At 49.7% G+C, this 25,102-nt stretch overlaps 1 protein-coding gene across 27 annotated transcripts in view; it reads left to right on the top strand.

The window, feature by feature from the left end:
* The window catches only part of SCRIB (scribble planar cell polarity protein), a 1,329,907-nt gene that overhangs the window by 831,619 nt on the left and 473,186 nt on the right, over window positions 1–25,102 (top strand). For 25 of the 27 annotated variants that reach the window (XR_011278687.1, XM_069621824.1, XM_069621839.1 and 22 more), the window contains 2 exons: window positions 10,127–10,183; window positions 24,444–24,500. Coding sequence is in view for 26 of the 27 variants with exons in the window: in XM_069621824.1 (XP_069477925.1) it covers window positions 10,127–10,183; window positions 24,444–24,500 (114 nt within the window). In the remaining variant the exon portion in view is untranslated. The remainder of the gene's footprint in view (window positions 1–10,126; window positions 10,184–24,443; window positions 24,501–25,102) is intronic. The other 2 variants (XM_069621823.1, XM_069621842.1) reach the window with 1 other exon arrangement.

Below are 25,102 nucleotides of genomic sequence, written 5' to 3'. Positions count from 1 at the left end.
GTTACATTAACTTTCAGTAACTCAGGATTCTAATAAAGAAGAATTAGGACACATCCAGTACTAATTTAAACATAGTGAATCATACATAATGAACAAAATGTTAGTGTGCTTTATGTGGAAGTTAGCTTTGTGGTGCGCTGTGGACCCGCTACTGGTTCCCCAGCGGTAGCTCCTGCCTACTGGGTGATGCCCGACACCCAGGACAGCCAGGAGCTTATTTTCGCTTCTGCTCATCTAATCTTAATTTCAGAGTTAGAAAGGCTGTCCCCAATCTGCTGTTAGAGTGGTTTCTGTGTCGCTTTGAGATCAGAAGTCCTAAACTGCGACTGAGTAGAGGCCATTAGTATTTTTTTGCATTTTCCCTCACTCGTTATTCGAGTTTTCCCAATGAGTTTTAATCTGAGGCCTCATTGGGGATTCAAATGGGACTGATGGAGCCCTTCGTAAAATGTACTTCATAAATGCTCAATTTGGTGTTTTGGAAGATCAGTGTTAAACGTGACAGTCTTCAGTGATCTACTTTCTAGAGGTGATGTTGGAGATTTTTCATACACTTCATTTCTAGGTGCTGGATTTTAACCCAGTAAATTATTTAGATACCACACAAGGAGGTCCTGTTGGGGAGAAATTTCATTTCTGTGCTAATTCCCTTCAACCTTAGAGACCCCCAGCTCTTTTGCTGGACTTTAGGACTTTGAATTTTTATCCTGGAGTGAGTGAGAATTTTTTCTCACTCAAGTATTTTTGATCTGATTTGGACTGTTTTCTTTCTTTTTTGGAGTCTGTCAACTTCATAAGCATGTACCTTTTGTATGTGACACACTGCACCCTCAGTGCAGTGTCACAGAGAAGTCCTTTGAATTCCTCATAAGATTAAAATCCTGCTCTTGGGTAAACTACTGTTCCCAAGAGTAGTAAAGTGAAATTGACTTTACTTCTTCTTTTTCCTATGTAGGTACAGTACACCCTATCTTGCGTAGAAGTACTGTGGGGGAGGGGCTTACTTAGTAGCTCCTTTACCTACTTACTCATGTAGCATTGTTTCTTACCCTCACTACTTTTAATAGCTGGTGCAGTGGTTTAATTCTCTTACCATTGTGCGTTTTTACCACAGGCTGAATCTCAGCTGCAGTAATGCACCCATGGGTGCCCATTTTGTGAAAATGCCTAGTCGTCTGTTTTTCACCATTTCTTGCTTGTGAGGTCTGTCTTAGGTTTTACTTTGCGCCCCAAACCAGGTTTAACCCTTTTGTTCGTTTTGCATTTGGTGGGCTTCAATGCTGAAACCAGCCTCCTGGCTTCAGTGTGTCTGGCAGGGCAGGAAGTGAGGGAGATGCCCGAAACTCCCTGTCCTTATTCTCCTTGGTTAACTGAATGCACTCAGTGCTGATTGGCTGGCTGGCTGTCCTTATAGGACAGCCACCCTGCTGTGTGAGTGACAGCTAGGCTGTGCATGAATGGGAGAAACCTGCATAAAAGGCGAGGTCTCTTGAACAGAAGACAGAGTCGACCACTGGACGAAACATCTGGCGAAGGAAACTGGTAGAGACCCTTGCTGCACCCTCCTGGGCTGTTGAACTGCCTGGTGAAGCCCTGCTGCAGTGCTGAAGCTCCAATTTCATATCGACTAGAGAAGCACAGAACAGACGACTTCTTCCGTTGGGTTGGTGGGACCAACTGACCCCAAGATGGAGACTGCTGGAAAATCTATCCCTGTTGGCTGTACTACTTTGATGCTGCTGGAACAGAGTGCCAGGGGTTAGGAAACCCAGAATCTAGTGCATCGTCTTTAAGCCAAACCAGAGCTCCAGGAAGATCCTGAGGACCCCCCTGAAGCAGGATGAGTCCCCTCACCAGAGTGCGGGACTCGAGGATTGAAGGGAGCCCATGCAGTGTCCAAAAACCGCGGTGGTGCTATTGATGAGTAGCTGGAATCGTGAAGTGCTGCTGATCTGAAGAGAGCCCGTAGCCACCGACGACCTTCAAACTATAGTGCAGGAGTACTTTAGACCTCCTCCCTCTTATCCACACAATTGAGGCCCAGGAACCCAGGATCTGCAAGACTGCAACCAGAACAGAAGCCAGCTGGATCCTCTTCTTCAAACCTAAGGTACAGTCTTGACTAAGGGGTACTTACCTCTTTTGTCTGTAGCTTGCTTGTTCTCACTGGAGACTGGCAGTAGCTGCTTTTTGCAGAGTTGATTCCAGCTCTACCCATCACAAGCCTTATAGCATGTATCCCAACAGTGATTCTTGTACTACAAACTCTCTAACAAACATTTTGCAAGACTTTTGTGTTATCTAAAGAAGTGCCTCAGCTCCATAGACCTTGTTCAAATTGACCTTGGCTGTTCTGGCTCTCTGCAGACTCTTCTAACCCATTGACTTTGATTCTAACTGTCCCTCATAGGTGGTACATAAGTTTAACGTGTATTGCTGGGAAAGATCTAATCTAGACTTCATTGGGAGATTGAAAAGTATTCAAATGCTCCGAGAACCTGGTAATATTTTTTTCTTCCCTAACCTTTTCCACACCTCAGTATTACATCAAGTACAAAAAGTGATATATCCATGCCAAACATTGTCCTAGTAATTGAAGTCACCTCAGGGTGTAGGAAGTGTTTGTGAGGCATCCAAAAAGGGTATCCCCTTGCTTACCTTAAATCAGAGGAAGTGTTATGAAGTGTATTTTTATTGTTGCCTATTGCCGTTTTAAATATTGTATTTGAAACTGTTAAATAATTATTTGCTAGAAAACCTTGAGTATAGGTGTTATGTGGATACTTGTAATTGTGACTCTGTGTTGAATCTCTACAGCTCACGTTTACCCTCTTGATATAAGTCTGGCTGCTCACTCACTCTACCAACATTTGTAGTACAGGCCTATACCAATAGTTGGGTTACCTATTAACAAGAGGACCAGGCTGGTGTAGTCTCCCCCAGGGTTGCTGCATTCAATCTTCCCTAACGGGTAGGTCCACATTATATACATGTAAAAAATATACCCTTTATAATAAGGTTGTGCTTTGGAAGGAACTTCAAAATATTCTGGTAAAAAACACAGTAAATACATTTTCAGGATATGTAAAACACAGAGAAATTGGGCTTCTAAGACCACAGTTTATTTACGTCCCCAAAACCCATCTGGACTTTTAGTGTGGCTCACAAGCATCAGAGGCACAAGTCTCAATGTTGGGTCTAGGGCCAATGTTAGGCTGTTAAGTAAGAATTGGTGCAGTCACACTGTGTGAGTATACGCACGAGTTTTCTGCTTGGTATTAGGTAACCCACCTTTTGGGATAGGTCTGTACTACACAGGTTGGTAGTGTGACTGAGCAGCCAGGCTGATCTAAAGGGAGGTAAATGTGAGCTGTAGAGTTGTACAGATGAAATCACTCAATAAGAGTAACCAAGTGACACTTGCACACAAGGTTTCAGTTATAAATAGTTATTTAACTTCCGTTTTAAAATAAGCATTCTTAAAAAAGGCAATTCTTTGTAATGGTTCAAGTAAACTTCGGAGATACTTTAAAGACACAATAGAGGTGGTGAATACTCTTTGGATATGCTCAATACACTTCACCTACACCCTGAAGTGACCTCAGTCACAAGGATAGTATTTGCATGTATATATCACACCAATATGCTTTGTAGACTCTGGGTTGCAGAAAGGAAGGGTTATGGAAAATAAAAAGGTTAGAACGGTTTCTTAAAAAGGTGAGGACAACTGAATCCCCCAGTGAAGTCTAGGCAAGCCTTTCCCAGCAGTAACATTATTCAACAAGCTACAACCTATGGAGGGACAAGCAAGACCAAAGTCAATGGAATTAGAAGAGTACCTTTAGGGAGCCAGGACAGCCAAAGTAATTTGGACAAAGTCTATAGTTCTGATGCACTTCTTGGATAAAGTCTTTCACAAATTCAGATAGTTCAAAGGAAATCACTGAAGACACACAAGCTGTTAGGCCTGTGCAAAGGGGAGTTGAAATCAACTCAAAGTTAAGCAAGTACAAATCTCAAGCGAGACAGCACGACGTAAGGCTTACCCCCAAGCCCAAACAGTACCTCTGGTTAGAAGAAAAGTGGTCCAGCTGGATGTCGTCTTGCTGCAGCTATGTAGACCCTGTTTACTGAGCTTCATTCGTGGGGACAAGAGGGAGGACATCTGGAGGGCTCCCGAGGCAGTTCTCGTTGCGGTTGTCTGCAGCTACGGGCTCTCTTCGATTCAGTGGTACTTTGCCGTTTCAGCGCTTCGCACACAGCAATGATGCAGAACAAATCTCTGGTTGGACTTTCCTTGCTACTTCGATACTGGACTCTGGATCAAGATTTCCTGCTTCTGGAGTGTCCTTAGGAGGCTCCTGGAGCTTTTGGCCAGATTCGTTCTGCGGCAGAAGTTATGGACACTCGACCCCTGGCATTGGGCTTCTGCAGCAACGGAGAGGCACTGCAAGTCAGGGATTGCGCCGAAGTGGAGTTGGTCTCTGGGTTAGATGTTCCCTTCCGGAGCTTCTCTGTGGATTCGAAAAAGGTCAGCACAGCTGCAGGGCTTCACCGAGCACTCAGAAGAACCTTGATTTTTATGCAAGTTCCAATTCATTCACAGCCCTAGGCTGTCAATCACACATCAGGGTGGCTGTCCTTCAGGACAGCCAGCCGGCCAATTGGAACTGCTTTCACTCAGGCATACCTAGAGACAAAGGACAGGGAAGTTTCGGGGGCCCTCCCTCCCTTCCCGTCTTTCCAGACACACTGGAGTTTGGGCGGGCTTCAGGGCTGAAGCCCGCCAAAGGCAAACCACACACAGGACTCAAACCTGATGCAAACAACCGAGTAAAAGCCCAGAAGAAACTCACTAACCAGAAATGGTTATGTGTGCATGTGATACATCTCACTAGGTAGTAAAAAAGAAACCACTACCACCAGCCATTCAATGTTAAAGGAGGACTGGGTTAAAGGAGTTACTATGTAAACCCCAGCACTCCACATAGGGTGATGTGTGCTGGACCCATAATGTAAAGGTTAGTCAGACAAGGCTCATCTTACTATTCTTGGGAACAGTAGTTCACCCAAGAAAATGTAGTTAAACATGAAGAGAAGTCCAAGGGACTTCTCAGTAGCACTGCACAAAAGGTGCTGTGTGTCGCAATGCAAAAGCAGATGTCTATGAAGTTTATCAGACTCCATAAAACAGTAAGGAACATAGAAAATCATAGTCAGGAAAACACATGAGTGAGTGAGAAAAAGGTCCCACTCACTCAGGAGTAAAAATTAAAAAGCCCTCAGTCCAGCAAAAGAGCTGGGGGGGTCTCACAAGTGAGGGAGATATGGCATAAATTGAAAAATCTAACCTAACACACACGGCATCTTAAAATGCAGTGCAAGGGAGATATCTTTGTATCGCCCCAGGTTTTTACACTGATAAGTTTGGGTTATTGCACAATTACATTTGTACAGTTTATGCATTTTTATTTGGTTTGCACATTTGTGTTTATGCATTATGGCAAATAAACGTGGCTAGTGCCCTAGAATAGCCATGCCACCATATTTTTGACTGTGCTTTGGCCATAATGTAGTATGGCCGCCTTCCTGTCTTCACAGGGCCAGAAAGTCCTAATAAGGTCTTGCCTGGGAAAGCTGCAGCTTTCGTGGGCCAGTGAGTATTTGTGTGGGTGTGGAAGGGGGCTGGGGTCTGTCTAGTCCCAGTCCACATCCTTGGTGCCAGAAATACTACTGGCTGTTTGACTGGTGCAGGCTTGGCCTTGCTTCCAGCTCGTATCCTGGATAAAAGCAGGACCTCTGCAGTTATTCATCAGATCTACGTTGGAGCCAAGAATCCCTCGAAGAGCAGCCTGCTGAAGATCCAAAAATGACTCCTGAAGTGGCCTAGCATCCCTTCCTGTGTTTGGCCCGGTGAAGCCCTGCTCCTCTGCATTATCTCCGAAGACCCTGAGCAGTGTGTCAGCCTTTGGATTAGTAGGACCATCTAATTGTGATGCCTTCTCGAGGATCTAGCCCTCCAGAGCCTTCGGAAGTGTATCAGAACTGCCTGTTGGGCTGGTTAGCTCTCTCGTGTACTCCCTCACCAGAACAATCGCCGATCTGAATTGAAGTCCAGCACCTTGGTGGCTGCCAGCTTGTGGCACAAGTCACATTCTCCCTCAATTTGAGCGTCCCACCTTCACAGGAACCTGCCCTTGAGCAGCTGCTGTGACCGCGTCTGGAAGGACGCCCATCATCGCCTGTGCTCAGTGATCATCGCTGGAAGTCTCCTTCCTCCCAGTGAAGTGTTCGAAGGAGGCCTGCATCGTTAAATTCTGCATTGTTTCACCGATAGGGCTTGCTTCTTGCGTTACCAGCCGACTGGAAGAATCCTTGAACCTGCCACTCCTGCGCACATCCCACTGGAACCAAGGGCGGAAGGTGGAGCCCCCAACAAGCCACAGACAATTCATAGATTTCTGGGAAAATAGGAGTCAAGGACGTAACTAAGCATCAGTTTGCCTGTCCACTGTCCCTTTGTCGCCTATCTACATTCCACTCACCTTTGGTCGTTGAGCCTGGGTCAGATATCCTATCCCTGGGTTTGCATTGTGTCTGGAAGAAAGGAGAACACTTGTCTTTCCTTTGATAATTGATTTAGAACTTTTAAATAATTTTAAATGATAACCATCACAAGCCCATTACACTCACCAGTATGAGTTTCTGAAGAGAGCTCATACTGGTGAAAAACATTGTATTGAACCCTGTGACTTTTGGGCACGAGGCCCCACTCACCTTGTGCTTTCGGCTTCTCAAGTCAGGATATTGTTCTTGTGCTTGGTTCCCAACATTTACTACATCTAGCGTACCTGCTTTTTAAAAGTTATCTGATGTTTGAGTAAACCTACTGGTGATTGTATATATTTGTATTATAGAACATTCTGTGATGATACTGCCTGCTAGATTCTTTTTCCAGTGTGTTCATAAGGCCTAAAATGAATTACTGTATTTTTATAACTATCAAACTTGAATTATTGTGTCATACTGTGTGCGCTCACTGTGAGGGCCCCTAGTCCAACTCAGACTCGGGAGACTGAATGGGGCCAGGGGCCCTCCTCAGACTAAGCTTTGACCGCTTTGCAAACTACCTTGACTGGTTTTTGGCTAACCTCTTTGAGCTCCTTGTTCATCATAGCTAGGGTGGCCTCCTAACCCTTCCAGACATCCCATCCAGAGTCCTTTGTTTGCTAGAGGGCATAGCTCATGTACTCATTCACAATATATGGACTCTACGGGAAGGCCTGAGTGCGTGCATGCATGCATGCATGCATGGATGCGTGCCTGCCGACAACAGTTATTGGACAGGGATGTCGTTTTTAGGGCTCACTTGGGAAGCAAGAGTTCCCTGTGCGTTACAGTAGCCCACATGGCGCAGCCATGACTTAAGGTAAAACTGCCAATAGTTCGGCACACTGCCAGGATGGGTTTACTGTAAGGTCCCTTTGTGTTGCACTACTTAAAGTGATAAGAACTCCCGGGGAGACCTAATTGCTCAAGGTTTGGTCCCAGTGAGATCTGGATAGATCTATGCTGGAGGTTAGGGGAGGCATACCTGTTACGGAGAATTCTCATAAATGTGCTAATTCCCTTCACCTTAGAGACCCCCAGCAACTTTGCTTGATTTTAAGGACTTGATTTTCCTACCTGGAGAGTCTGACCCTTTTTCCCACTCTCTCATGTGTTTGGAAATTTGTTTTACTCGTGTGTTTTCTTTGGTTATGGAGTCTAACCAACTCCATAGGCATCATCCTTTCATTTGTGTCACACAGCACCCTCAGCAATGGCACAGGGAAACCCTTTGAGGCTTTCCCAAGTTTTAAATACCTTCTCTGGGACAAACAACTTTTTCCTAGAGTAAGTAAAGTGAAATTGAGTTTACTAGTCTTTTAGCATACCTAGACCCAGCACACCCTATTTTACAATAGAGTGCTGGAGGGGTTACTTAGTATCCCCTGTGTCTAGATACTCATGTAGCAGTCAAATGCTAGCCTTTCCTCTCAGAATGGCTGGTGGCAGTGGTTTTACAACAAACTACCATGATTTTTCCCAACCGCGAACACTGGTAGCATTAAATCGCGGTAGCCATGTTTTTCAAGATGGCGTCTGAGCCTCCTTTGTTTACACAAGTCCAGGCCGTCTTTTTACACCATTTCTTTGTCGAAAGGTCCTTCTAGAGTTTGTCTCTGCGCGCCAAACTAGGTTTGGTGCCTTTTGTTCCTTCGCCTTTGGCAGGCTTCAAGAGTGAAGGCCGCCTTTGGCGCCCGAGTGTCTGGGTAGGAAGGAAGTGAGGGAGGTGCCCGAAACTCCCTGTGCTTAGTCTCCTAGGATTGGCTGGCCTACTGTCCGGCAAGGACAGCCACCCTGCGGGGTGAGTGACAGCTAGGCTGGAATGAATGGGAGAGAACTGAATAAAAGGCAGGTCTCTTAGCTTGGCAGGCAGTCGACCACTGGAAAGAAAGAACCGAAGACGAGCTTGAAGGGGACGGCTGCTGCAACTCCTGGACTGCTGGTTTGCCCGGTGAAGCCCTGCTGCAGGTCTGAATTGCCAAGTTCCCCTCTGCAGAGAAGCCCCTACAAGGACGACTTCTTCCTTTGAGTTGGTGGAACCAATCAACTCGACCGTAAGCCATCTGGATACCAATCTCAGAGCTGGTTGCCGTTTCCTCAGAGTGCTGCAGGAATCTGAATAACCTGGAAGAGGGACCCCAGTTTCTGGGCTTTGCTCACAGCCACTGGAATCGAAGATTTGCCAAGTGCCAGCTTTTGAACCAGTCCCAGTGCAGTGCAGGAGTCCCCCAACGTCCTCCCTCTTGTCCCCATGACCGAGGCACAGGAACAGCGAGATCTGCAGGAACTGCCAGGAATAGAAGTCATCGGTTGCATCTTTTCTTAATTGAAAGGTACTGTGGTAATAAGACTGAGCGTACTTGCCTCTCGCGGTGAAAGTGATGTTTTAACTTGCAGGCCTAATCAGCTGGTTGCCCAACATGATTATTAATTCTACAAACTACTTCTGAGAACTTTTGCAGAGACTTTACCGTTTACTTACCAGAACCGTTTTTATCCTATCCAAGACTTTACTTTAGCCTACCCTATTCAATTGAATTGGCTTTTCTGGTGAACTCAAAGTATTTGCATTGTCTAAGAATAATTGTAACCTTTCATGTTCTAATAATCTTTGCCTTTTACTCCTCTTGAAAGTATTATGAAATAGTTTTGAAGTTAATTTGTGTGTGATTATATTTCCTCCTTCTTATGAATGTTTTAGAACTGACAGATACATACATTTATAAGTATTTCTCAAAGAAACCTTAAGTGTAAGAGTTTACTTCAACACTTGTGATTGTAGACCTTTGTGTAACATCATTACTTCTCACATTGCCCTCCTGAGATCCGGCTGGCTGCTCAGCCCCGCTGCCAAAACTGTGTATTACAGACTTATACCAAAGGTTTGTTTTACTTACACCTGTAGTCCTAGTTGTGTGTAGTCGTCCCAAAGGGTACTGCATACAAACTTTGCCTAACAATAACAAACATCTTCAGAAAGGTTTGGTGCTCACCGAAGTGGCAAAAAGTAGCTTTGAAGGCAACACCAGCACACATGCACAGAAGCATCACCACTTTGGCCCTGGATGGGGCATATTGAGGGGGATGGAGGGGAAGGTTATTGATCCATAAGGGGGTAAATAACAAAAAGGTCTGGGTGCATCATATCCAAGGACGTTTGTCTTCACAGCCTGAAATAGTTTTGATTCCTCAGGAATGTGAAATTTTTCGGCTGTCCTCGAACTCCATCCCCTTGGAGTACCACCCCGTCTTCACCATCCCCTCTGTCAATGTTGCCTGCATGTGTGTGATCTTTGTAGCTACATTAATGTTTTGTCATGTACCCACCAACACTGATGTATAATCTGTGGCACTTAGGATATGTGTTTTTCAAAAGTAAATATGAAGCAGAATGTGAAATCCTTTATGGTTCCCTGGTCCTATCATGGAAAATGATGGGGCCGTTGCAAGCTCTGATTATTATGGTCAGCAGAGGACCTGGCGTGTTGTCTAATGCCTGTGTTATGTTTCTGTGCAGGAAATGGAGATGGTAAGAGAGACTTCCCAATGGGAGAAAGAAGAACTGGAAAAAGTGGTGAGAGCATTTATGAAACGTGAACAGCATCATTCTGCAGTTACTAACTTAGAAGCAGCAACAACGGGTTAGAAATGCTGATATCGGCAGACATACTGTGGTCAATTTTTCTATAATGTTGGGTTTGACCCCCCCGCCCCCATCCTCCACTTAACGATCAGTACACATGCAATCCCACACAACTAGGCTGTTATCGCATAATACCAATGCATCAAGCATCGGGACAAGTTATAAAGCCCTATCGTAATTTTCCACCTCTGTCCTTTCATTCATTGACACTTTCCTGCACTCCTAACTTTCCTCTCAGCACTGCTGTTCATATGTAATGCACAGCCCCTGCATGCAGCTGCTTTGTGATGCCCTGCAATCTATTTGCCTGCAATCCTAATCTTTTGGTTTGGAGTCCTCTCATGCTTATTTAAGAATTGCCATAGCTCTGCTTTGATTTTGGGGCAAAGGAAGAGAAACAATATTCAATTATAAATTGCAGATTTTCAGAAGAGGACATTTATTGCAATAAACATTTTCCCTCTCCAAGCACGCACCAGGACACCCCACCGTACAAGTGCACATGCACACCTGTACATGTACACGCACACAGATCGCATACAATCACATATATTGCATACAATATTGCACAAATGTGTGCGCCCAATCCCACACCTACAGTCTCTCGTACAATCTCTTGCGCTCTCTCCTACATGTGCACGCTTGCTTGCACTCTGACGCTCTCAGACTTGCTCGCTGGTGCACATGCTCGGTCTCTCTCCTCCATCTGGCATGCTTACTCTCTGGCACGTGAACCGTCACACATGAGTTCAGAGCAAGCTTGGGCCTCCCTCACACATGCATGCTCTCTGCTTTTCCAGCATTGGATCTTTAATGGATTCACATGCTCTTGAATATTCCTCATTGTCAGGCTGGGAATCCTCAGTAACATCAAAGAAGTTTACCTTTACATTTCTAAACTGCCTGTCTCTATCCGTCATTTTTGGGTCATACTGCCCACAGCCAATTAGACAGGCCTCCTTGGCTCCACCCCTGGTGGCTATCTTTAGATTCTTTACTGAACGCTAAGTGTTGGGAGTCCTTGAGAAATCTCTTTGGTTCGTTTTTCCATAATATCATCTTGGTTTGGAGCTATTGCTTCTCGCAGACTGGGGTGAACATTCAGCTCATTCCATAGCCTTTGAGTTTGCGGTATTCCTCCCATCCCATTTAAGAGCTTCAGGAGTCTGAGGACATCATGACAGACACTCAGAAAAAATGCATGTTGAAGGCCTGCTTGACTTCTCACCTTAAGAGCGTGTACAACAAGGATCTTCATGAGCAATGTCTCTGTCTGTACCGGGACAAAGACTTGAACAATCGTACGTACCATTTGTCAGTTGTTCTCATCCAAGACCCACAAGGACTGCCATCAGAGGTTAGTGGCCTGGTTGGAGGAAGGTGCCAGCAGGTCTGACCCTGCCTCTGTCTGTTATGCCTCTGCCAGGCACAGCTGACACCTAGAGCACACTCCCTCATCAGAGGTTGTGGTCCCATGAAGAATCTTCTTGTGGGAAGGAGGCAAAAAAGGGACATGGATTGCATGCTCTGGCTGCCCCCTCGTCAACATCTTTGTCTACACCGACGGTCACTTCGTTGACCACTACAGTGCCATGAATGCCTTCAGTTGCATCTTCAACATCCAAGCACTCTTTGGAGATGCGACGCTCGTCCATGTAGACAGTTCCTCCGTCTACAACATCCTCATCAATGACACATAGGTGGTCCAAAGGCTTAGTCAACGACTACTACCATCATCCCGTCGACCGCTTCATCGTCGACCAAATAATCTGTGTCTATGATCAAATCCATTACTTCAGTTCCGTCTCCCACCTTATCGACAACCAAATAGTCTACGCGTGCTCTCTTGCTCTCCCTCTGGCACGCGGACGTGCTCTCTTGCTCTCCCTCTGGCACGCGGACGTGCTCTCTTGCTCTCCCTCTGGCACGCGAACGTGCTCTCTTGCTCTCCCTCTGGCACGCGGACGTGCTCTCTTGCTCTCCCTCTGGCACGCGGACGTGCTCTCTTGCTCTCCCTCTGGCACGCGGACGTGCTCTCTTGCTCTCCCTCTGGCCCGCGGACGTGCTTGCTCTCTTGCTCTCCCTCTGGCCCGCGGACAGGCTTGCTCTCTTGCTCTCCCTCTGGCCCGCGGACGTGCTTGCTCTCTTGCTCTCCCTCTGGCCCGCGGACGTGCTTGCTCTCTTGCTCTCCCTCTGGCCCGCGGACGTGCTTGCTCTCTTGCTCTCCCTCTGACCCGCGGACGTGCTTGCTCTCTTGCTCTCCCTCTGGCCCGCGGACGTGCTTGCTCTCTTGCTCTCCCTCTGGCCCGCGGACGTGCTTGCTCTCTTGCTCTCCCTCTGGCCCGCGGACGTGCTTGCTCTCTTGCTCTCCCTCTGGCCCGCGGACGTGCTTGCTCTCTTGCTCTCCCTCTGGCCCGCGAACGTGCTTGCTCTCTTGCTCTCCCTCTGGCCCGCGGACGTGCTTGCTCTCCCTCTGGCCCGCGGACGTGCTTGCTCTCTTGCTCTCCCTCTGGTCCGCGGACGTGCTTGCTCTCTTGCTCTCCCTCTGGTCCGCGGACGTGCTTGCTCTCTTGCTCTCCCTCTGGTCCGCGGACGTGCTTGCTCTCTTGCTCTCTTGCTCTCCCTCTGGTCCGCGGACGTGCTTGCTCTCTTGCTCTCCCTCTGGTCCGCGGACGTGCTTGCTCTCTTGCTCTCCCTCTGGTCCGCGGACGTGCTTGCTCTCTTGCTCTCCCTCTGGTCCGCGGACGTGCTTGCTCTCTTGCTCTCCCTCTGGTCCGCGGACGTGCTTGCTCTCTTGCTCTCTTGCTCTCCCTCTGGTCCGCGGACGTGCTTGCTCTCTTGCTCTCCCTCTGGTCCGCGGACGTGCTTGCTCTCTTGCTCTCTTGCTCTCCCTCTGGCCCGCGGACGTGCTTGCTCTCTTGCTCTCCCTCTGGCCCGCGGCGTGCTTGCTCTCTTGCTCTCCCTCTGGCCCGCGGACGTGCTTGCTCTCTTGCTCTCCCTCTGGCCCGCGGACGTGCTTGCTCTCTTGCTCTCCCTCTGGCCCGCGGACGTGCTTGCTCTCTTGCTCTCCCTCTGGCCCGCGGACGTGCTTGCTCTCTTGCTCTCCCTCTGGCCCGCGGACGTGCTTGCTCTCTTGCTCTCCCTCTGGCCCGCGGACGTGCTTGCTCTCTTGCTCTCCCTCTGGCCCGCGGACGTGCTTGCTCTCTTGCTCTCCCTCTGGCCCGCGGACGTGCTTGCTCTCTTGCTCTCCCTCTGGCCCGCGGACGTGCTTGCTCTCTTGCTCTCCCTCTGGCCCGCGGACGTGCTTGCTCTCTTGCTCTCGCTCTGGCCCGCGGACGTGCTTGCTCTCTTGCTCTCGCTCTGGCCCGCGGACGTGCTTGCTCTCTTGCTCTCCCTCTGGCACGCGGACGTTCTTGCTCTCCCTCTGGCCCGCGGACGTGCTTGCTCTCTTGCTCTCCCTCTGGCCCGCGGACGTGCTTGCTCTCTTGCTCTCCCTCTGGCCCGCGGACGTGCTTGCTCTCTTGCTCTCCCTCTGGCCCGCGGACGTGCTTGCTCTCTTGCTCTCCCTCTGGCCCGCGGACGTGCTTGCTCTCTTGCTCTCCCTCTGGCCCGCGGACGTGCTTGCTCTCTTGCTCTCCCTCTGGCCCGCGGACGTGCTTGCTCTCTTGCTCTCCCTCTGGCCCGCGGACGTGCTTGCTCTCGTGCTCTCCCTCTGGCCCGCGGACGTGCTTGCTCTCGTGCTCTCCCTCTGGCCCGCGGACGTGCTTGCTCTCGTGCTCTCCCTCTGGCGCCAGCATGAGTGCTCTCGTGCTCTCCCGCTGGCGCCAGCATGAGTGCTCTCGTGCTCTCCCTCTGGCGCCAGCATGAGTGCTCTCGTGCTCTCCCTCTGGCGCCAGCATGAGTGCTCTCGTGCTCTCCCTCTGGCGCCAGCATGAGTGCTCTCGTGCTCTCCCTCTGGCGCCAGCATGAGTGCTCTCGTGCTCTCCCTCTGGCGCCAGCATGAGTGCTCTCGTGCTCTCCCTCTGGCGCCAGCATGAGTGCTCTCGTGCTCTCCCTCTGGCGCCAGCATGAGTGCTCTCGTGCTCTCCCTCTGGCGCCAGCGGTCGTGATCTCGTGCTCTCCCTCTGGCGCCAGCGGTTGTGATCTCGTGCTCTCCCTCTGGCGCCAGCGGTCGTGATCTCGTGCTCTCCCTTTGGCGCCAGCGGTCGTGATCTCTTGCTCTCCTCCCTGGCGCCAGCGGTCGTGATCTCTTGCTCTCTCCCTGGCGCCAGCGGTCATGATCTCTTGCTCTGCCTCTGGCACCAGCAGGTCTGCTCTCGCCCTCCCACTGGCCCCAGCGGGCGTGCTCTTGCTCTCCCACCTCTGTTACACACACACTTCTCCAGCATGGGGTCTCGCATGGATTCACATGCTCATGAATATTCCCCGTCGTCAGGCTGGGAATCCTCGGTAAAGAAAAAATCAGTATCAGTTTCGTTTCTGATCTCTTTCTTAGTAGTAACCAATCACTGATCTCTGGGTCATACTGCCCCCAGCCAATGACTGCCCTCTCCCTAAGCCCCGCCTCTGGCAGCCATCCTCAGATTTTTACCGCACGTTCAAGTGTTGGGAGTCCTTGTGCTTAGCTCTCGAGTTTTTTGCTGCGTTTTCATGCTTTTTCAGGAGATTTTCTCATTTTTTCAGTTTTATCGAGCCTCAAGCTCCACCGTTTCTACTTCCGATAACGGGGACCCGTTTCGGAATTCTTCTACGCCCCTCAAGGGTGAAGTTTTCGTCGAGTTTACGCTTCTTGGAGGATTCCGGAAGATCTGCGGCCTACCTCAACGGACATGGCCCAGGACAAGGGAAGCTCAACACCCGGATCCAAGCTGTTCAGGTGCTGCCCTGGATGCGAATTACAAAATGTTTTCAAGGAGGACGAGCATTCGCGATGTCTCTACTGCCTTCATGAGGACAAGACGCATGTGGGAAAGGACTGTGCATTCTGCAAGAACCTTTCGGAACGGACCAAACAAGATCGACGTTCCCGCCTTGCCACCTGGCTGGAGAAGGGCACAGCAGGTGAGAAGGTGAAGAAAAAGTCTGAGCGGGCTTCTAAGTCCTGTGAGGGCGCCCCGGCGACGGTGGCCCAACAGAAGGCCAAGCACTGCGAGTCTGCGGACACTGGGAGCGCTGAAAGGTCATGCGCTTCGGCTGCCAGGCAGGGTGCGACTTCCCCAGCACAGTCAACCACGAGCCAGCGCTCTGGTCCGTGTAAGAGGAAGTCCGAGAACCTGAGCAAGCTGCTGGAGCGGCCCCGGTCGACCTCGAAGGGACCCGAGGGGGAGCGAGGCGCTGACCCTCCCCCCAAGGCAAAGGCCCAGGACGCACCTAAGGTGGTGAGGGCTTTGATCCAGCCGGCAAGGGCCTCTATCGAAGTGGCCGCTGCGACCCTGGCGAAGCCGGCTGAGACTACGCCAGTGGAAACGGCCTCTGGCCCAGAGTATCCCTGCCACCGCGGAGGGAATCCTCTTTCCCAGCCCATCGTGAATACCCCTGTGAAGACCCCGGCGGAAAAAGAGGCGGGGGGGCGGTGGCCATTACAGACTCGGAATCAGCCGCTGAGGAGGATCTGATGGAAACCGGGAAGGGCCTCAATGAGAGGTTCATAGGCCTCAACGAGAAGTTTGAGAAGGTCCGATCCCAGCGGAGGGTTCCCGCTGATGTGATCGAAGATAGTGGCGATGAAGAGGGCTCAGTGGATCAGCCATCCAGTCCGTCGCAGCCGTTACCCGAGCCCCAGGATAGCTTGGCGGCCATTTTGTTGGCGATCCAATCCTTATGTACTGAGATAAGGACGAGGTTACCACGGACCCCGACGGAGGATCCAGAACCAGGCCCGTCACAAAGCCTTCCGAACAAGCGGAGTAGAGTCCACCCCGCTCCTCCCTTCACGCCCGTGAGGCCTGCAGACCCCTCATCCCCCTCGCCGGACCCTAGACCGGATATGGCGACGGATATTGCGACAGGGACGGACGATGGCGGCGATGACACAAAGGACATCCCGTCATCACACCCCCTCCCCCTCTCCACCCGAAGAAATTGGCTCCTTTCACACCATAACTAGGGCATCCGAGGTCTTCCAGGTCTGCCCTGAGGAACAGAAAAAGGAAGGGTTTCTCTACCAACGAAGAGAGGCCAAGAGGAAGACGGTCCTCGCGGTGCCGTTGCTCGACGACATCTGGGACGAGGGGCTGGCTATCCTCAAGAACCCTTCCACGACACCCGCCAAGAAGGACAGGTACGAGAAGAAGTACAGAGTCTCCGATGCCGCCCCCTTGTGCCTCAGGGCCCAGCCCACGCCGGACTCTGTCGTCTCGGCAACAGCCAAGAAGAAAGCAGAGGGTGCGGCGGCTTCAACTTCCACCTCCCTGCCGGACAGCGAGGGCAAGAAGTTGGACTCCATGGGACGACAAGTCATCTCGTCGGCGACGACGATTAAGGCGGCCAATGCCTTAGCGATCGTGGCCCGCTACGACAGGGAGCTTTGGTTCAAGATAGCTCCCCTGCTAGACTTCCTACCGGACGACAAGAGGGCGGAGGCCCTACAAATTCTGCAGGAAGGAGAGGTGGCGTCGGATAACGCCATAACGGTGGTAACGGACATTGCTGATACCGGATTTCGCCAACTGGGCAACAGGGTTTGTCTCTGACGACGAGGATGGCTCAAGGCGACAGACTTTCGCCAGGACGTCCAGACCAGAGTGTTGGATATGCCGTTCGACGGCGGCAACCTTTTTGGGAAGACGGTGGACGAGTCGCTCCAGGCCATCAAGACCGACTCGGAGACGGCCCGGCCCCTAGGGGTACTTCAACAACAACGGTCCTTTCGGAGCTCCGGAGGCAGACAGGGTGCCTCCAAAGGATCCAGCGGTGGCTCTTCTACATACCGCCAGGCGGCCCGCTCCTCGTCCCAGGAGGCCTACAGAGGTCGCGGCAAGCAAGGGGGATCCCGCCGTCATCGTCAAGGAGGCCAAGGCGGCAAGGCCTCCTCCAAGCAAGACTGAACTGGCCGTGGCGTCGGGCTCCTACCGAAGCACCCCGGTAGGAGGCCGGCTGACAAAGTTCGTCAGCGTGTGGGAGTCCATCTGCACCGGCCGTTGGGTGCTGGACACCCTGGCCAACGGGCACTCGCTGGGATTCCAAAAGAAGTGTCCCCTCATTCCTCCCGTGGCCAGGAAGGAGAATCGCGTCCCTCAACTGCTGTTGGAGGTAAGGGCGATGCTCAAGAAAAGTGCCATCGAGCTCGTCCCCAGGAGGCTCCGGGGCTCCGGAGTGTACTCAAGGTACTTCCTCGTCAGAAAGAAGACAGGCGGTTGGCACCCCATCCTGGACCTGAGTCGGTTAAACAAGTACATCAATATCATATATCATCCTCTCTCCCTCCCTGACACAGGTTAGTCAGGGCTTGGAAGCACAGGCTACGCCCTTTATTGTAAATCTTGAGAAACTAGAGAAATCTGAAAATTGTTGGCTTTGAAACCGTTAAAAAGTTTTCTATCAGTTTGAAAACCTAGAAAATTTCTATTTGCCTTAAAATCTCGAAATTGTGCTTTTTGGTAATAACGTGACTTGCCAATTTGTTGGTTGCTAGTGTGTAACATCTTGTACCTAGATTTGGCTATTTTGCATTAACAACGTGTAAAGTGCTAATAACTTGTTGAAGTGAATATATGCAACTGAGCACTCCAGCAAGCTCAGCATCATTCTACTACAAAGCGCTTTAGTAACGCCCATATTTGTTTGGAGTGTTTGGATTGTGTGCCCGAGTGTGCCTGATTGCTGCATTTACACTTTACTTACCTGCAAACTACTCTGAACCACAAGTCCCAGCAGCACTAGCGCTGCTGAAAAAGAAACGTCAGGCGCTTCAGCGCCGGCGCTTCTGAGACGGTGCCGGTCTACGCCAGACATCGGCCATCGGCCCGACACTCTGCCCGTTTTCCTGCCCTTCGCAATCTGTAAACAAGGTAAAAGATGGGTTTCCTTAACTTCCTGCACTTACTGACGCAAAGCGCTTAGAAAATTAGCAACTTGTCAAGCATTACATCAACTCAAAGGAAGTGCCGCACCCTGATGCTACACAACCCTCAAGTCGTAGTAGGACCATAATTCCAGAACAACCCAAGACTCCTTCTAAACCAGAGGTCCTTAAAATAGCACTACTTAACACGAGGTCCCTTAACAAACATGCGCAAAACGTTCACGATTATATCCTTGAAGAGAATTTAGACATCCTCTACCTTACCGAGACCTGGCTACAAGAACCCACCAGTCCAACCATTAGCATAGCTGTCCCCTCTAATTATAGCATTCACTTCGAAAACAGAGCAATAGGAAAGGGAGGCGGAGTCGCCATAATAGACAGACAAGACATCTTTTTTCTTCGCCCATTAAATGCTCGGGTTGCGAAGTTCTAGACCTCAAATTCACCCCTTCCCAAAACAATTGTATCAACTTCATTGTAATTTACAGACCCCCATCACTTATATCAGACTTTAACGACGACCTCTGCCATATTCTTAACAACCTCAAAGGAAAGAACACAGGCACACTTCTCCTGGGTGACCTCAATAGATGGAGGGGAAACCCCACCGACAAAGAGGCTATCAGCCTAGAAAAAAATCTCTCTAACATTAGCTATTCGATCGCTAATAATGGTCCCACCATCGGTTCCAACAACCAACTTGATTGGATTGTTTCCAATAATGTTGACCTTACTGTAACAAACATACAGTCCTGCATCTGGAGCGATCATTACAAAATCGAAGCCACACTATCCTTGCCTTTCAAAAAAACCTATCCCGACAATTTACCCAAAACTACTCGGAGTAGAAACCTCAAGAAAATCACGCCAGATATGCTCTCGAGGGGGATCTCACACATCATGGATAACACCACAGACGATGACCCCTGTGACACTATTATCACCACTTATAACAACTACTTCCAAGATCTTCTAGATAAGAATGCCCCACTGAAAAAAAAACTAGTGCGCCCCAACCTCAACCACACAAAGTTGGTACTCTACGGAATTAGGCACCCTAAAGACTGCCAAAAGGAAACTTGAAAGACAGTGGCTCAAAAACCCCACAGTACTCAATAAAGACACATGGAAGAAATCGGACATCCTGTACAGAAATAAAGTTATTGAAACAAAAAAAACTATTATAACGAGCAAATTTCAGGTGCATCCAACTCCACGGGAAAGCTGTTTCAAATCTTAACCTTTGAAAAGCCACCTACTCTCACCCCTCCCTTCCAGCCATCTTTGCTGGACTGCGAAAAGGTCCAAACTGCTTTTTCTCAAAAGATTATAAAAGCTAGAGACACCATCTTAAATTGCAATACTATTGACACCCCAATGACTTACAACAAGGCTGATCCCGAGATTAAAGTACCCAAATTCCAATTCACACCAATAACACCAGAAATCATGGCGGAGACTCTCTCTAACATGAATTGCACTTCATGCCCTGAAAACATACTGCCCCCCAAGTTCATCCTAGATAATGCAGACACTTTTTCACACTTTCTTTGCCGCATGACAACTCGTCTTTTAGAGACCAGACCGTTCCCATCAGCCTAAAAACAGTTACAGTTACACCATTGGTTAAAAAACCCGGCCTCGACCAGCAAAATCCAGCCAATCTCCGCCCTATCACGAATTGCAACTTCTTGTTGAAAATTCTTGATAAGGTGGCCACTCATCAACTTCAAGAGTACGTGGACAAGCACGACCTGCTACATCCCCAGCAATCAGGATTCAGAAGTGCACATAGCACGGAATCAGCATTACTCGACCTCCAATCTAAAATGCTAGAAATCCTTGATAAAGGCAAGGCCGGCCTGCTCATCTTATTGGACCTCTCGGCGGCATTCGACTTATTAGACCACGGGAAGCTCCGTGAGGCCCTGGGAAAAGCAGGTAACTGTGCCGAGGAAGCCATCGATTGGATATCCTCTTTTTTGGATGACAGAAAATCCAAAATCACCTGGGGTGGACATTCCTCTGGCACGAATCCAGTGGATTGTGGCGTCCCACAAGGTGCTAGCTTCTCCCCTCTCCTATTCAATCTATATATCCGTTGTCTCTGCGCCCTCCTTTCACAGTTGGATATTTACTTTACCAATTTCGCAGATGATACTCAACTGATTATAGAGCTCAGCGGAGACCACACCACAGACAACAACAGACTCTCAGCAATCTATAATACTATAGAAAGCTGGATGAAAGCCCACTGGATGTGTCTGAATAGTTCAAAAACAGAACTTATGACATTCGGATCTTCAAAAGCCTTATCCAGTCTAGGCCCAGCTTACTCATCATTTCTTATCAAGGACTCTAGCATCACAGTCTCAAGTAAGGTGAAAACACTTGGCATATACCTGCAATCCTCATTAGGAGCAGATGCTCAGGTCACTTTTCTTAAAAAAAACTGCCAATACTACCAGAGACTACTACGCCGCATTAGGCCATATCTCAACATCACAAATTGCGCCACCATTGCTAGAGCCACGATTTTGTCCCGACTGGATTATGGGAATGCGCTGATGCTCGGTTCAAGTAACTCTTGCATTAAACAATGCCAGATAATCCAGAACAACACTGTTAGAACTATTACCGGGAAGTCCAAGCGTGAGCACATCACCCATGACCGAATAGGCCTTCACTGGCTCGCCGTTGAGGAGCGTATTAAATTCAAATCCCTGACACTTGTCCACCGCTGTCTTTTTGGCACGGCTCCTACATACCTAGAGAAGGAATTTCTTTGGTATGAACCAAGCCGCTGTCTTAGATCAGCAAAAAAAGGGCTACTCAAAGTTAGCCACACTAGAGTCAAAGCTACTGGACTCTGGAGAGCTTTCCCTACCAAAGCTATTGCGCTCTGGAACGAGCTTCCTGACAATCTCAGATTGGAAAGTAGCTACTCGCTATTTAGGAAGCAGCTGAAAACGTTACTTTTTCGATAATTCGTTACATATTCAGCATGGACTCCCTTGAGTCCCCCGTCCTCTCTTTTTATGTTGTCCTGTGATCTGTCCTCTCGTGTGCTTGTCGCGCCCTGATGCGAGCTTCGGCGCGTTATAAATATATAAGTAAATAAATAAAATAAATCAAGGTGCAGAAATTCAGGATGGTCACCTTCCAGCACGTGCTGGGACAGCTGGAGGAGGGCGACTTCCTATTGTCGTTGGACCTGGAGGATGCTTACTTCCACATCCCCATTCTAAAAGGATACAAAGTTTCTCAGGTTTATGGTTCAGGGACGCCACTACCAATTCAGAGCCCTGCCGTTCTGATTAAAGTCGGCACCCAGGGTATTCACCAAGTGCCTGGCACCAGTGGCGGCGCGGCTGCGCCTGCAGGGGATCCACGTGTACCCCTACCTGGACGACTGGCTAATCCGGGCAAGGACAAGAGAACTCGCCATCGAACACACAGCGAGGACCGTCCGGCTGCTCACGGAACTGGGATTCGCCATCAACTACCCCAAATCCCACCTGGTTCCGTCGCAAGGAGCACTGTTTCTGGGAGAGAAGCTCGATACAGTGGGGCAATTGGCCTGCCCATCGGAGGAGAGGACGAAGGCCATTCTGGGCAAGGTGCGGCGCCTGCTAGCCACGGACGTGGCCAGGGTGAGGTCCATCAAGTCCCTCCTCGGGATGATGTCCTCATGCATCTACCTTGTACCCCTTTGCAGACTTCGGATGCGTCCGCTACAGGAGTTCCTCGACGCCCGCTGGTTTCAGGCAACGGGCTGCTTCGAAGACTGGATCCCTCTCGACAAGGAGTTCCGTCGGTCGATCCTATTGTGGGGTACCCATGCACACCTCACCCAGGCACAGACTTTCAGACCCCGGCGTTTCAGGAGACGGTGACGACGGACGCCTCTCTGGAGGGTTGGGGGGCCCACACCAGAGATCTCCACGCAAGAGGCCTTTGGCTCCCGGAGGAGAGGTCTCTCCACATCAACATTCTGGAGCTTCGAGCAGTGTTCTGGGTGCTCAAGTCGTTCCTTCCGTCCCTCAAGGACAAAGTGGTGAGGATCTTCACCGACAACACCACCACGATGTTCTACATACGGAAGCAGGGAGGCACCAGATCCCCAGCCCTATCCAAGGAGGCCCAGGAGCTGTGGCACTGGGCTGTAACCCAGGGGATGTTTCTGGTTCCCTTCCACTTGGCAGGAATAAAAAACACCATCGCCGACTCACTCAGCAGGGAGCTGTGCTCGTGCCACGAGTGGGAACTACGTCAGGACCAGGTGGATTGACTCTTTCGACGATGGGGCAAACCCCGGATCGACCTTTTAGCGACGGTGACGAACTCCAAGTGCCAGAGGTTCGCCAGCAGGTTCCCGCAGCCGAGGAGCATGGGCAGTGCTTTCTCGTTCCCTTGGGACGGCCTGTTTCTATACACGTTCCCTCCCTTCCACCTCAACGAGCCCTTGGTGTTACCAGTTTTCTTCCCGTCGCCTTCGACGCCGCCCGAGAGGACTTTGCACTCGCTGGATGTAGCTAGAGCGCTGAAGTTCTACATGGACCTCAAGAAGAATTTTCGGAAGACCTCACGGATGTTTGTGAACTTTGTGTCTATGAATCAAGGGAAGGCTCTCTCGAAGACTTCCATTTCCAGATGGCTCTCCGGCTGCATCATGCACTGTCACCGGTTGGCAAACCGACCGCTGCCCGGCCGTCCGAGAGCCCATTCGACCAGAGTGATCGCTGCTACCATGGCGTTCCTGTCTGGTGTGCCTCTGCTGGACATCTGCAGGGCTGCTACGTGGAGGTCGACGCACACCTTCACAAGATTCTACTGCGTCGATCGGGACTCCAGGGAGGAGTCCATGGTCGGCCAAGCAGTGCTGCGCAACCTGTTCGCTTAAGGTGACCCTGGTGAGGAGTTAAGAATTGCTTAATGTTGACTTTTGGATGTAATGATTAATGTTGAGCCTTTGCCACCTCCTGTGGTTGTGCATGTGTGTACTGCTATGTATTCTTTTATTCATGAGCATGTGAATCCATGCCAGACCCCATGCTGGAGAAGGAACAAGTTACTTACCTGTAACTGTTGTTCTCCAGCATGGGTCTGGCATGGATTCACATGCGAACCCTCCCGCCTACCCCTCTGCGGCTCTTCACTTGGTCATACTGCCACTTTGCGTGCTACCAAATCTGAGGATGGCTGCCAGAGGCGGGGCTTAGGGAGAGGGCTGTCATTGGCTGGGGGCAGTATGACCCAGAGATCAGTGATTGGTTACTGCTAAGAAAGACAGGTCAGAAACTAAACTGATTTTTTCTTTACCAAGGATTCCCAGCCTGGCGACGGGGAATATTCATGAGCATGTGAATCCATGCCAGACCCATGCTGGAGAACAACAGTTAAAGGTAAGTAACTTGTTCCATACATACACACACCTATACAAACATATAAACACCCCCTCCACAAGGACTCTATATTAACTCTCAGCATTCCCTTAATTCCCTTGTAGGCAATTCCTGTGTTGAAAACTGTTTCAAGTTGTACTATGTCATGCCCCATCAATTTCTAGCCCTGTTGTTCAGTAACATGCATTGCATTTCACCATCAGCATGACCTTCATTTTTCCCTTTTGGTTAATTCCAAGTTCTGTCCTCATCCCATCATATCATCTAGTGTATGTGGTCCTGACTAAGCCTTTACTCCATTTCTGTCTAGCTAGACAAATCTGTGCCTTTGCATTTTCCGGTTTGCATTGTTCCTGCTTGCTCTGTCTTCAGGACCTTTGACCACATAATTTGACATGAAGGCTTCTTGTCCGATGGTGCTGTCCAACCCAGTTCTTTGGAGGAATGCTTTGCTCAGTAGAGGATTCCAAAATGAAGCACCTCTCATTCACGTTGTGTGCTAAACATTGCTCGTCAAGGCCTAGACGAATGGGAGGTCACTGGACCTAAATTGGACGCTCAATTCAAAGATAACCTAAAAGGGGGAACCATATAGGGCCATCAACTGGGGCCGGCAAGCAGCAGGAATTGGCAACCTCGCTCAGTGAGCTGTAGCTTTCATACCTCTTTCTTTCTTCCTTTTCACTCTGTTCTTGCCCTGCTTTGTGTCTTTGCCTGGATGTTGCTCTGACTCTGTCGTGCTGTCCTGTTTCCAACGAAGGAAAAGATGCGTAGGGAGCGGGAGGAGGCGACGCGACTCCTTGAGGAAGAAGCAGAGGTGAGAAGGGGTAGGGGAGGGGCTGGATGAGACTGGAGGGCTGGATTGCTTAGAAAGCAGTCATAGGCAGGCTTGTAACTTTTTGTTTTAACTGCTTGCCTCCTTGTTGACCGTCACTTGCTCTGGCTGTCCTGCTCTGCACTCAAGCACACCTAAGGCTTCTTCTATGATCCCTCAGCATGCATTTCTGTAAAAGCTCCTTGACTTGACTGCCCTTGGAGCCCCACGCCTCCCCCCCACCTTTGGGAGCACACAGCCTTTGCAGGGAATATCCAAGGAGTTATTAGAATGCTAGTGTTTACAATTAGGGGGTCATGCCTCTTGTGAAGTGCATACGTTCATCCTTTTTCGAACCCAGAAAGTATGCCTCATGTGAGCACCCTGCTGGGAGAAAATATAAGCACAACTTGAAAGGGGCCTCTTGGCACAGTGCTGGTTTTCTGGTTCAGGGTTAATGTTGTTGCGGTTAGGACCGTTTGTGTTTTGTTGCCCTATTTCCAGAATACCCACTAACTGCAGGTAATGTTTCCCAATTGTTTTGTGTAAAAACATTTTTTAGAAAACGCACTGCGTACAGTTCTGATTTTAGAAAGGCGTAGATT

The sequence above is a fragment of the Ambystoma mexicanum genome, chromosome 5q (genome assembly GCF_040938575.1).
Source record: "Ambystoma mexicanum isolate Mex_15411 chromosome 5q, UKY_AmexF1_1, whole genome shotgun sequence".
Classification (NCBI taxonomy): domain Eukaryota; kingdom Metazoa; phylum Chordata; class Amphibia; order Caudata; family Ambystomatidae; genus Ambystoma; species Ambystoma mexicanum.
The sequence above is the reverse complement of the archived record's forward strand: the minus strand, read 5'-3'. Positions and strand labels throughout refer to the sequence as shown.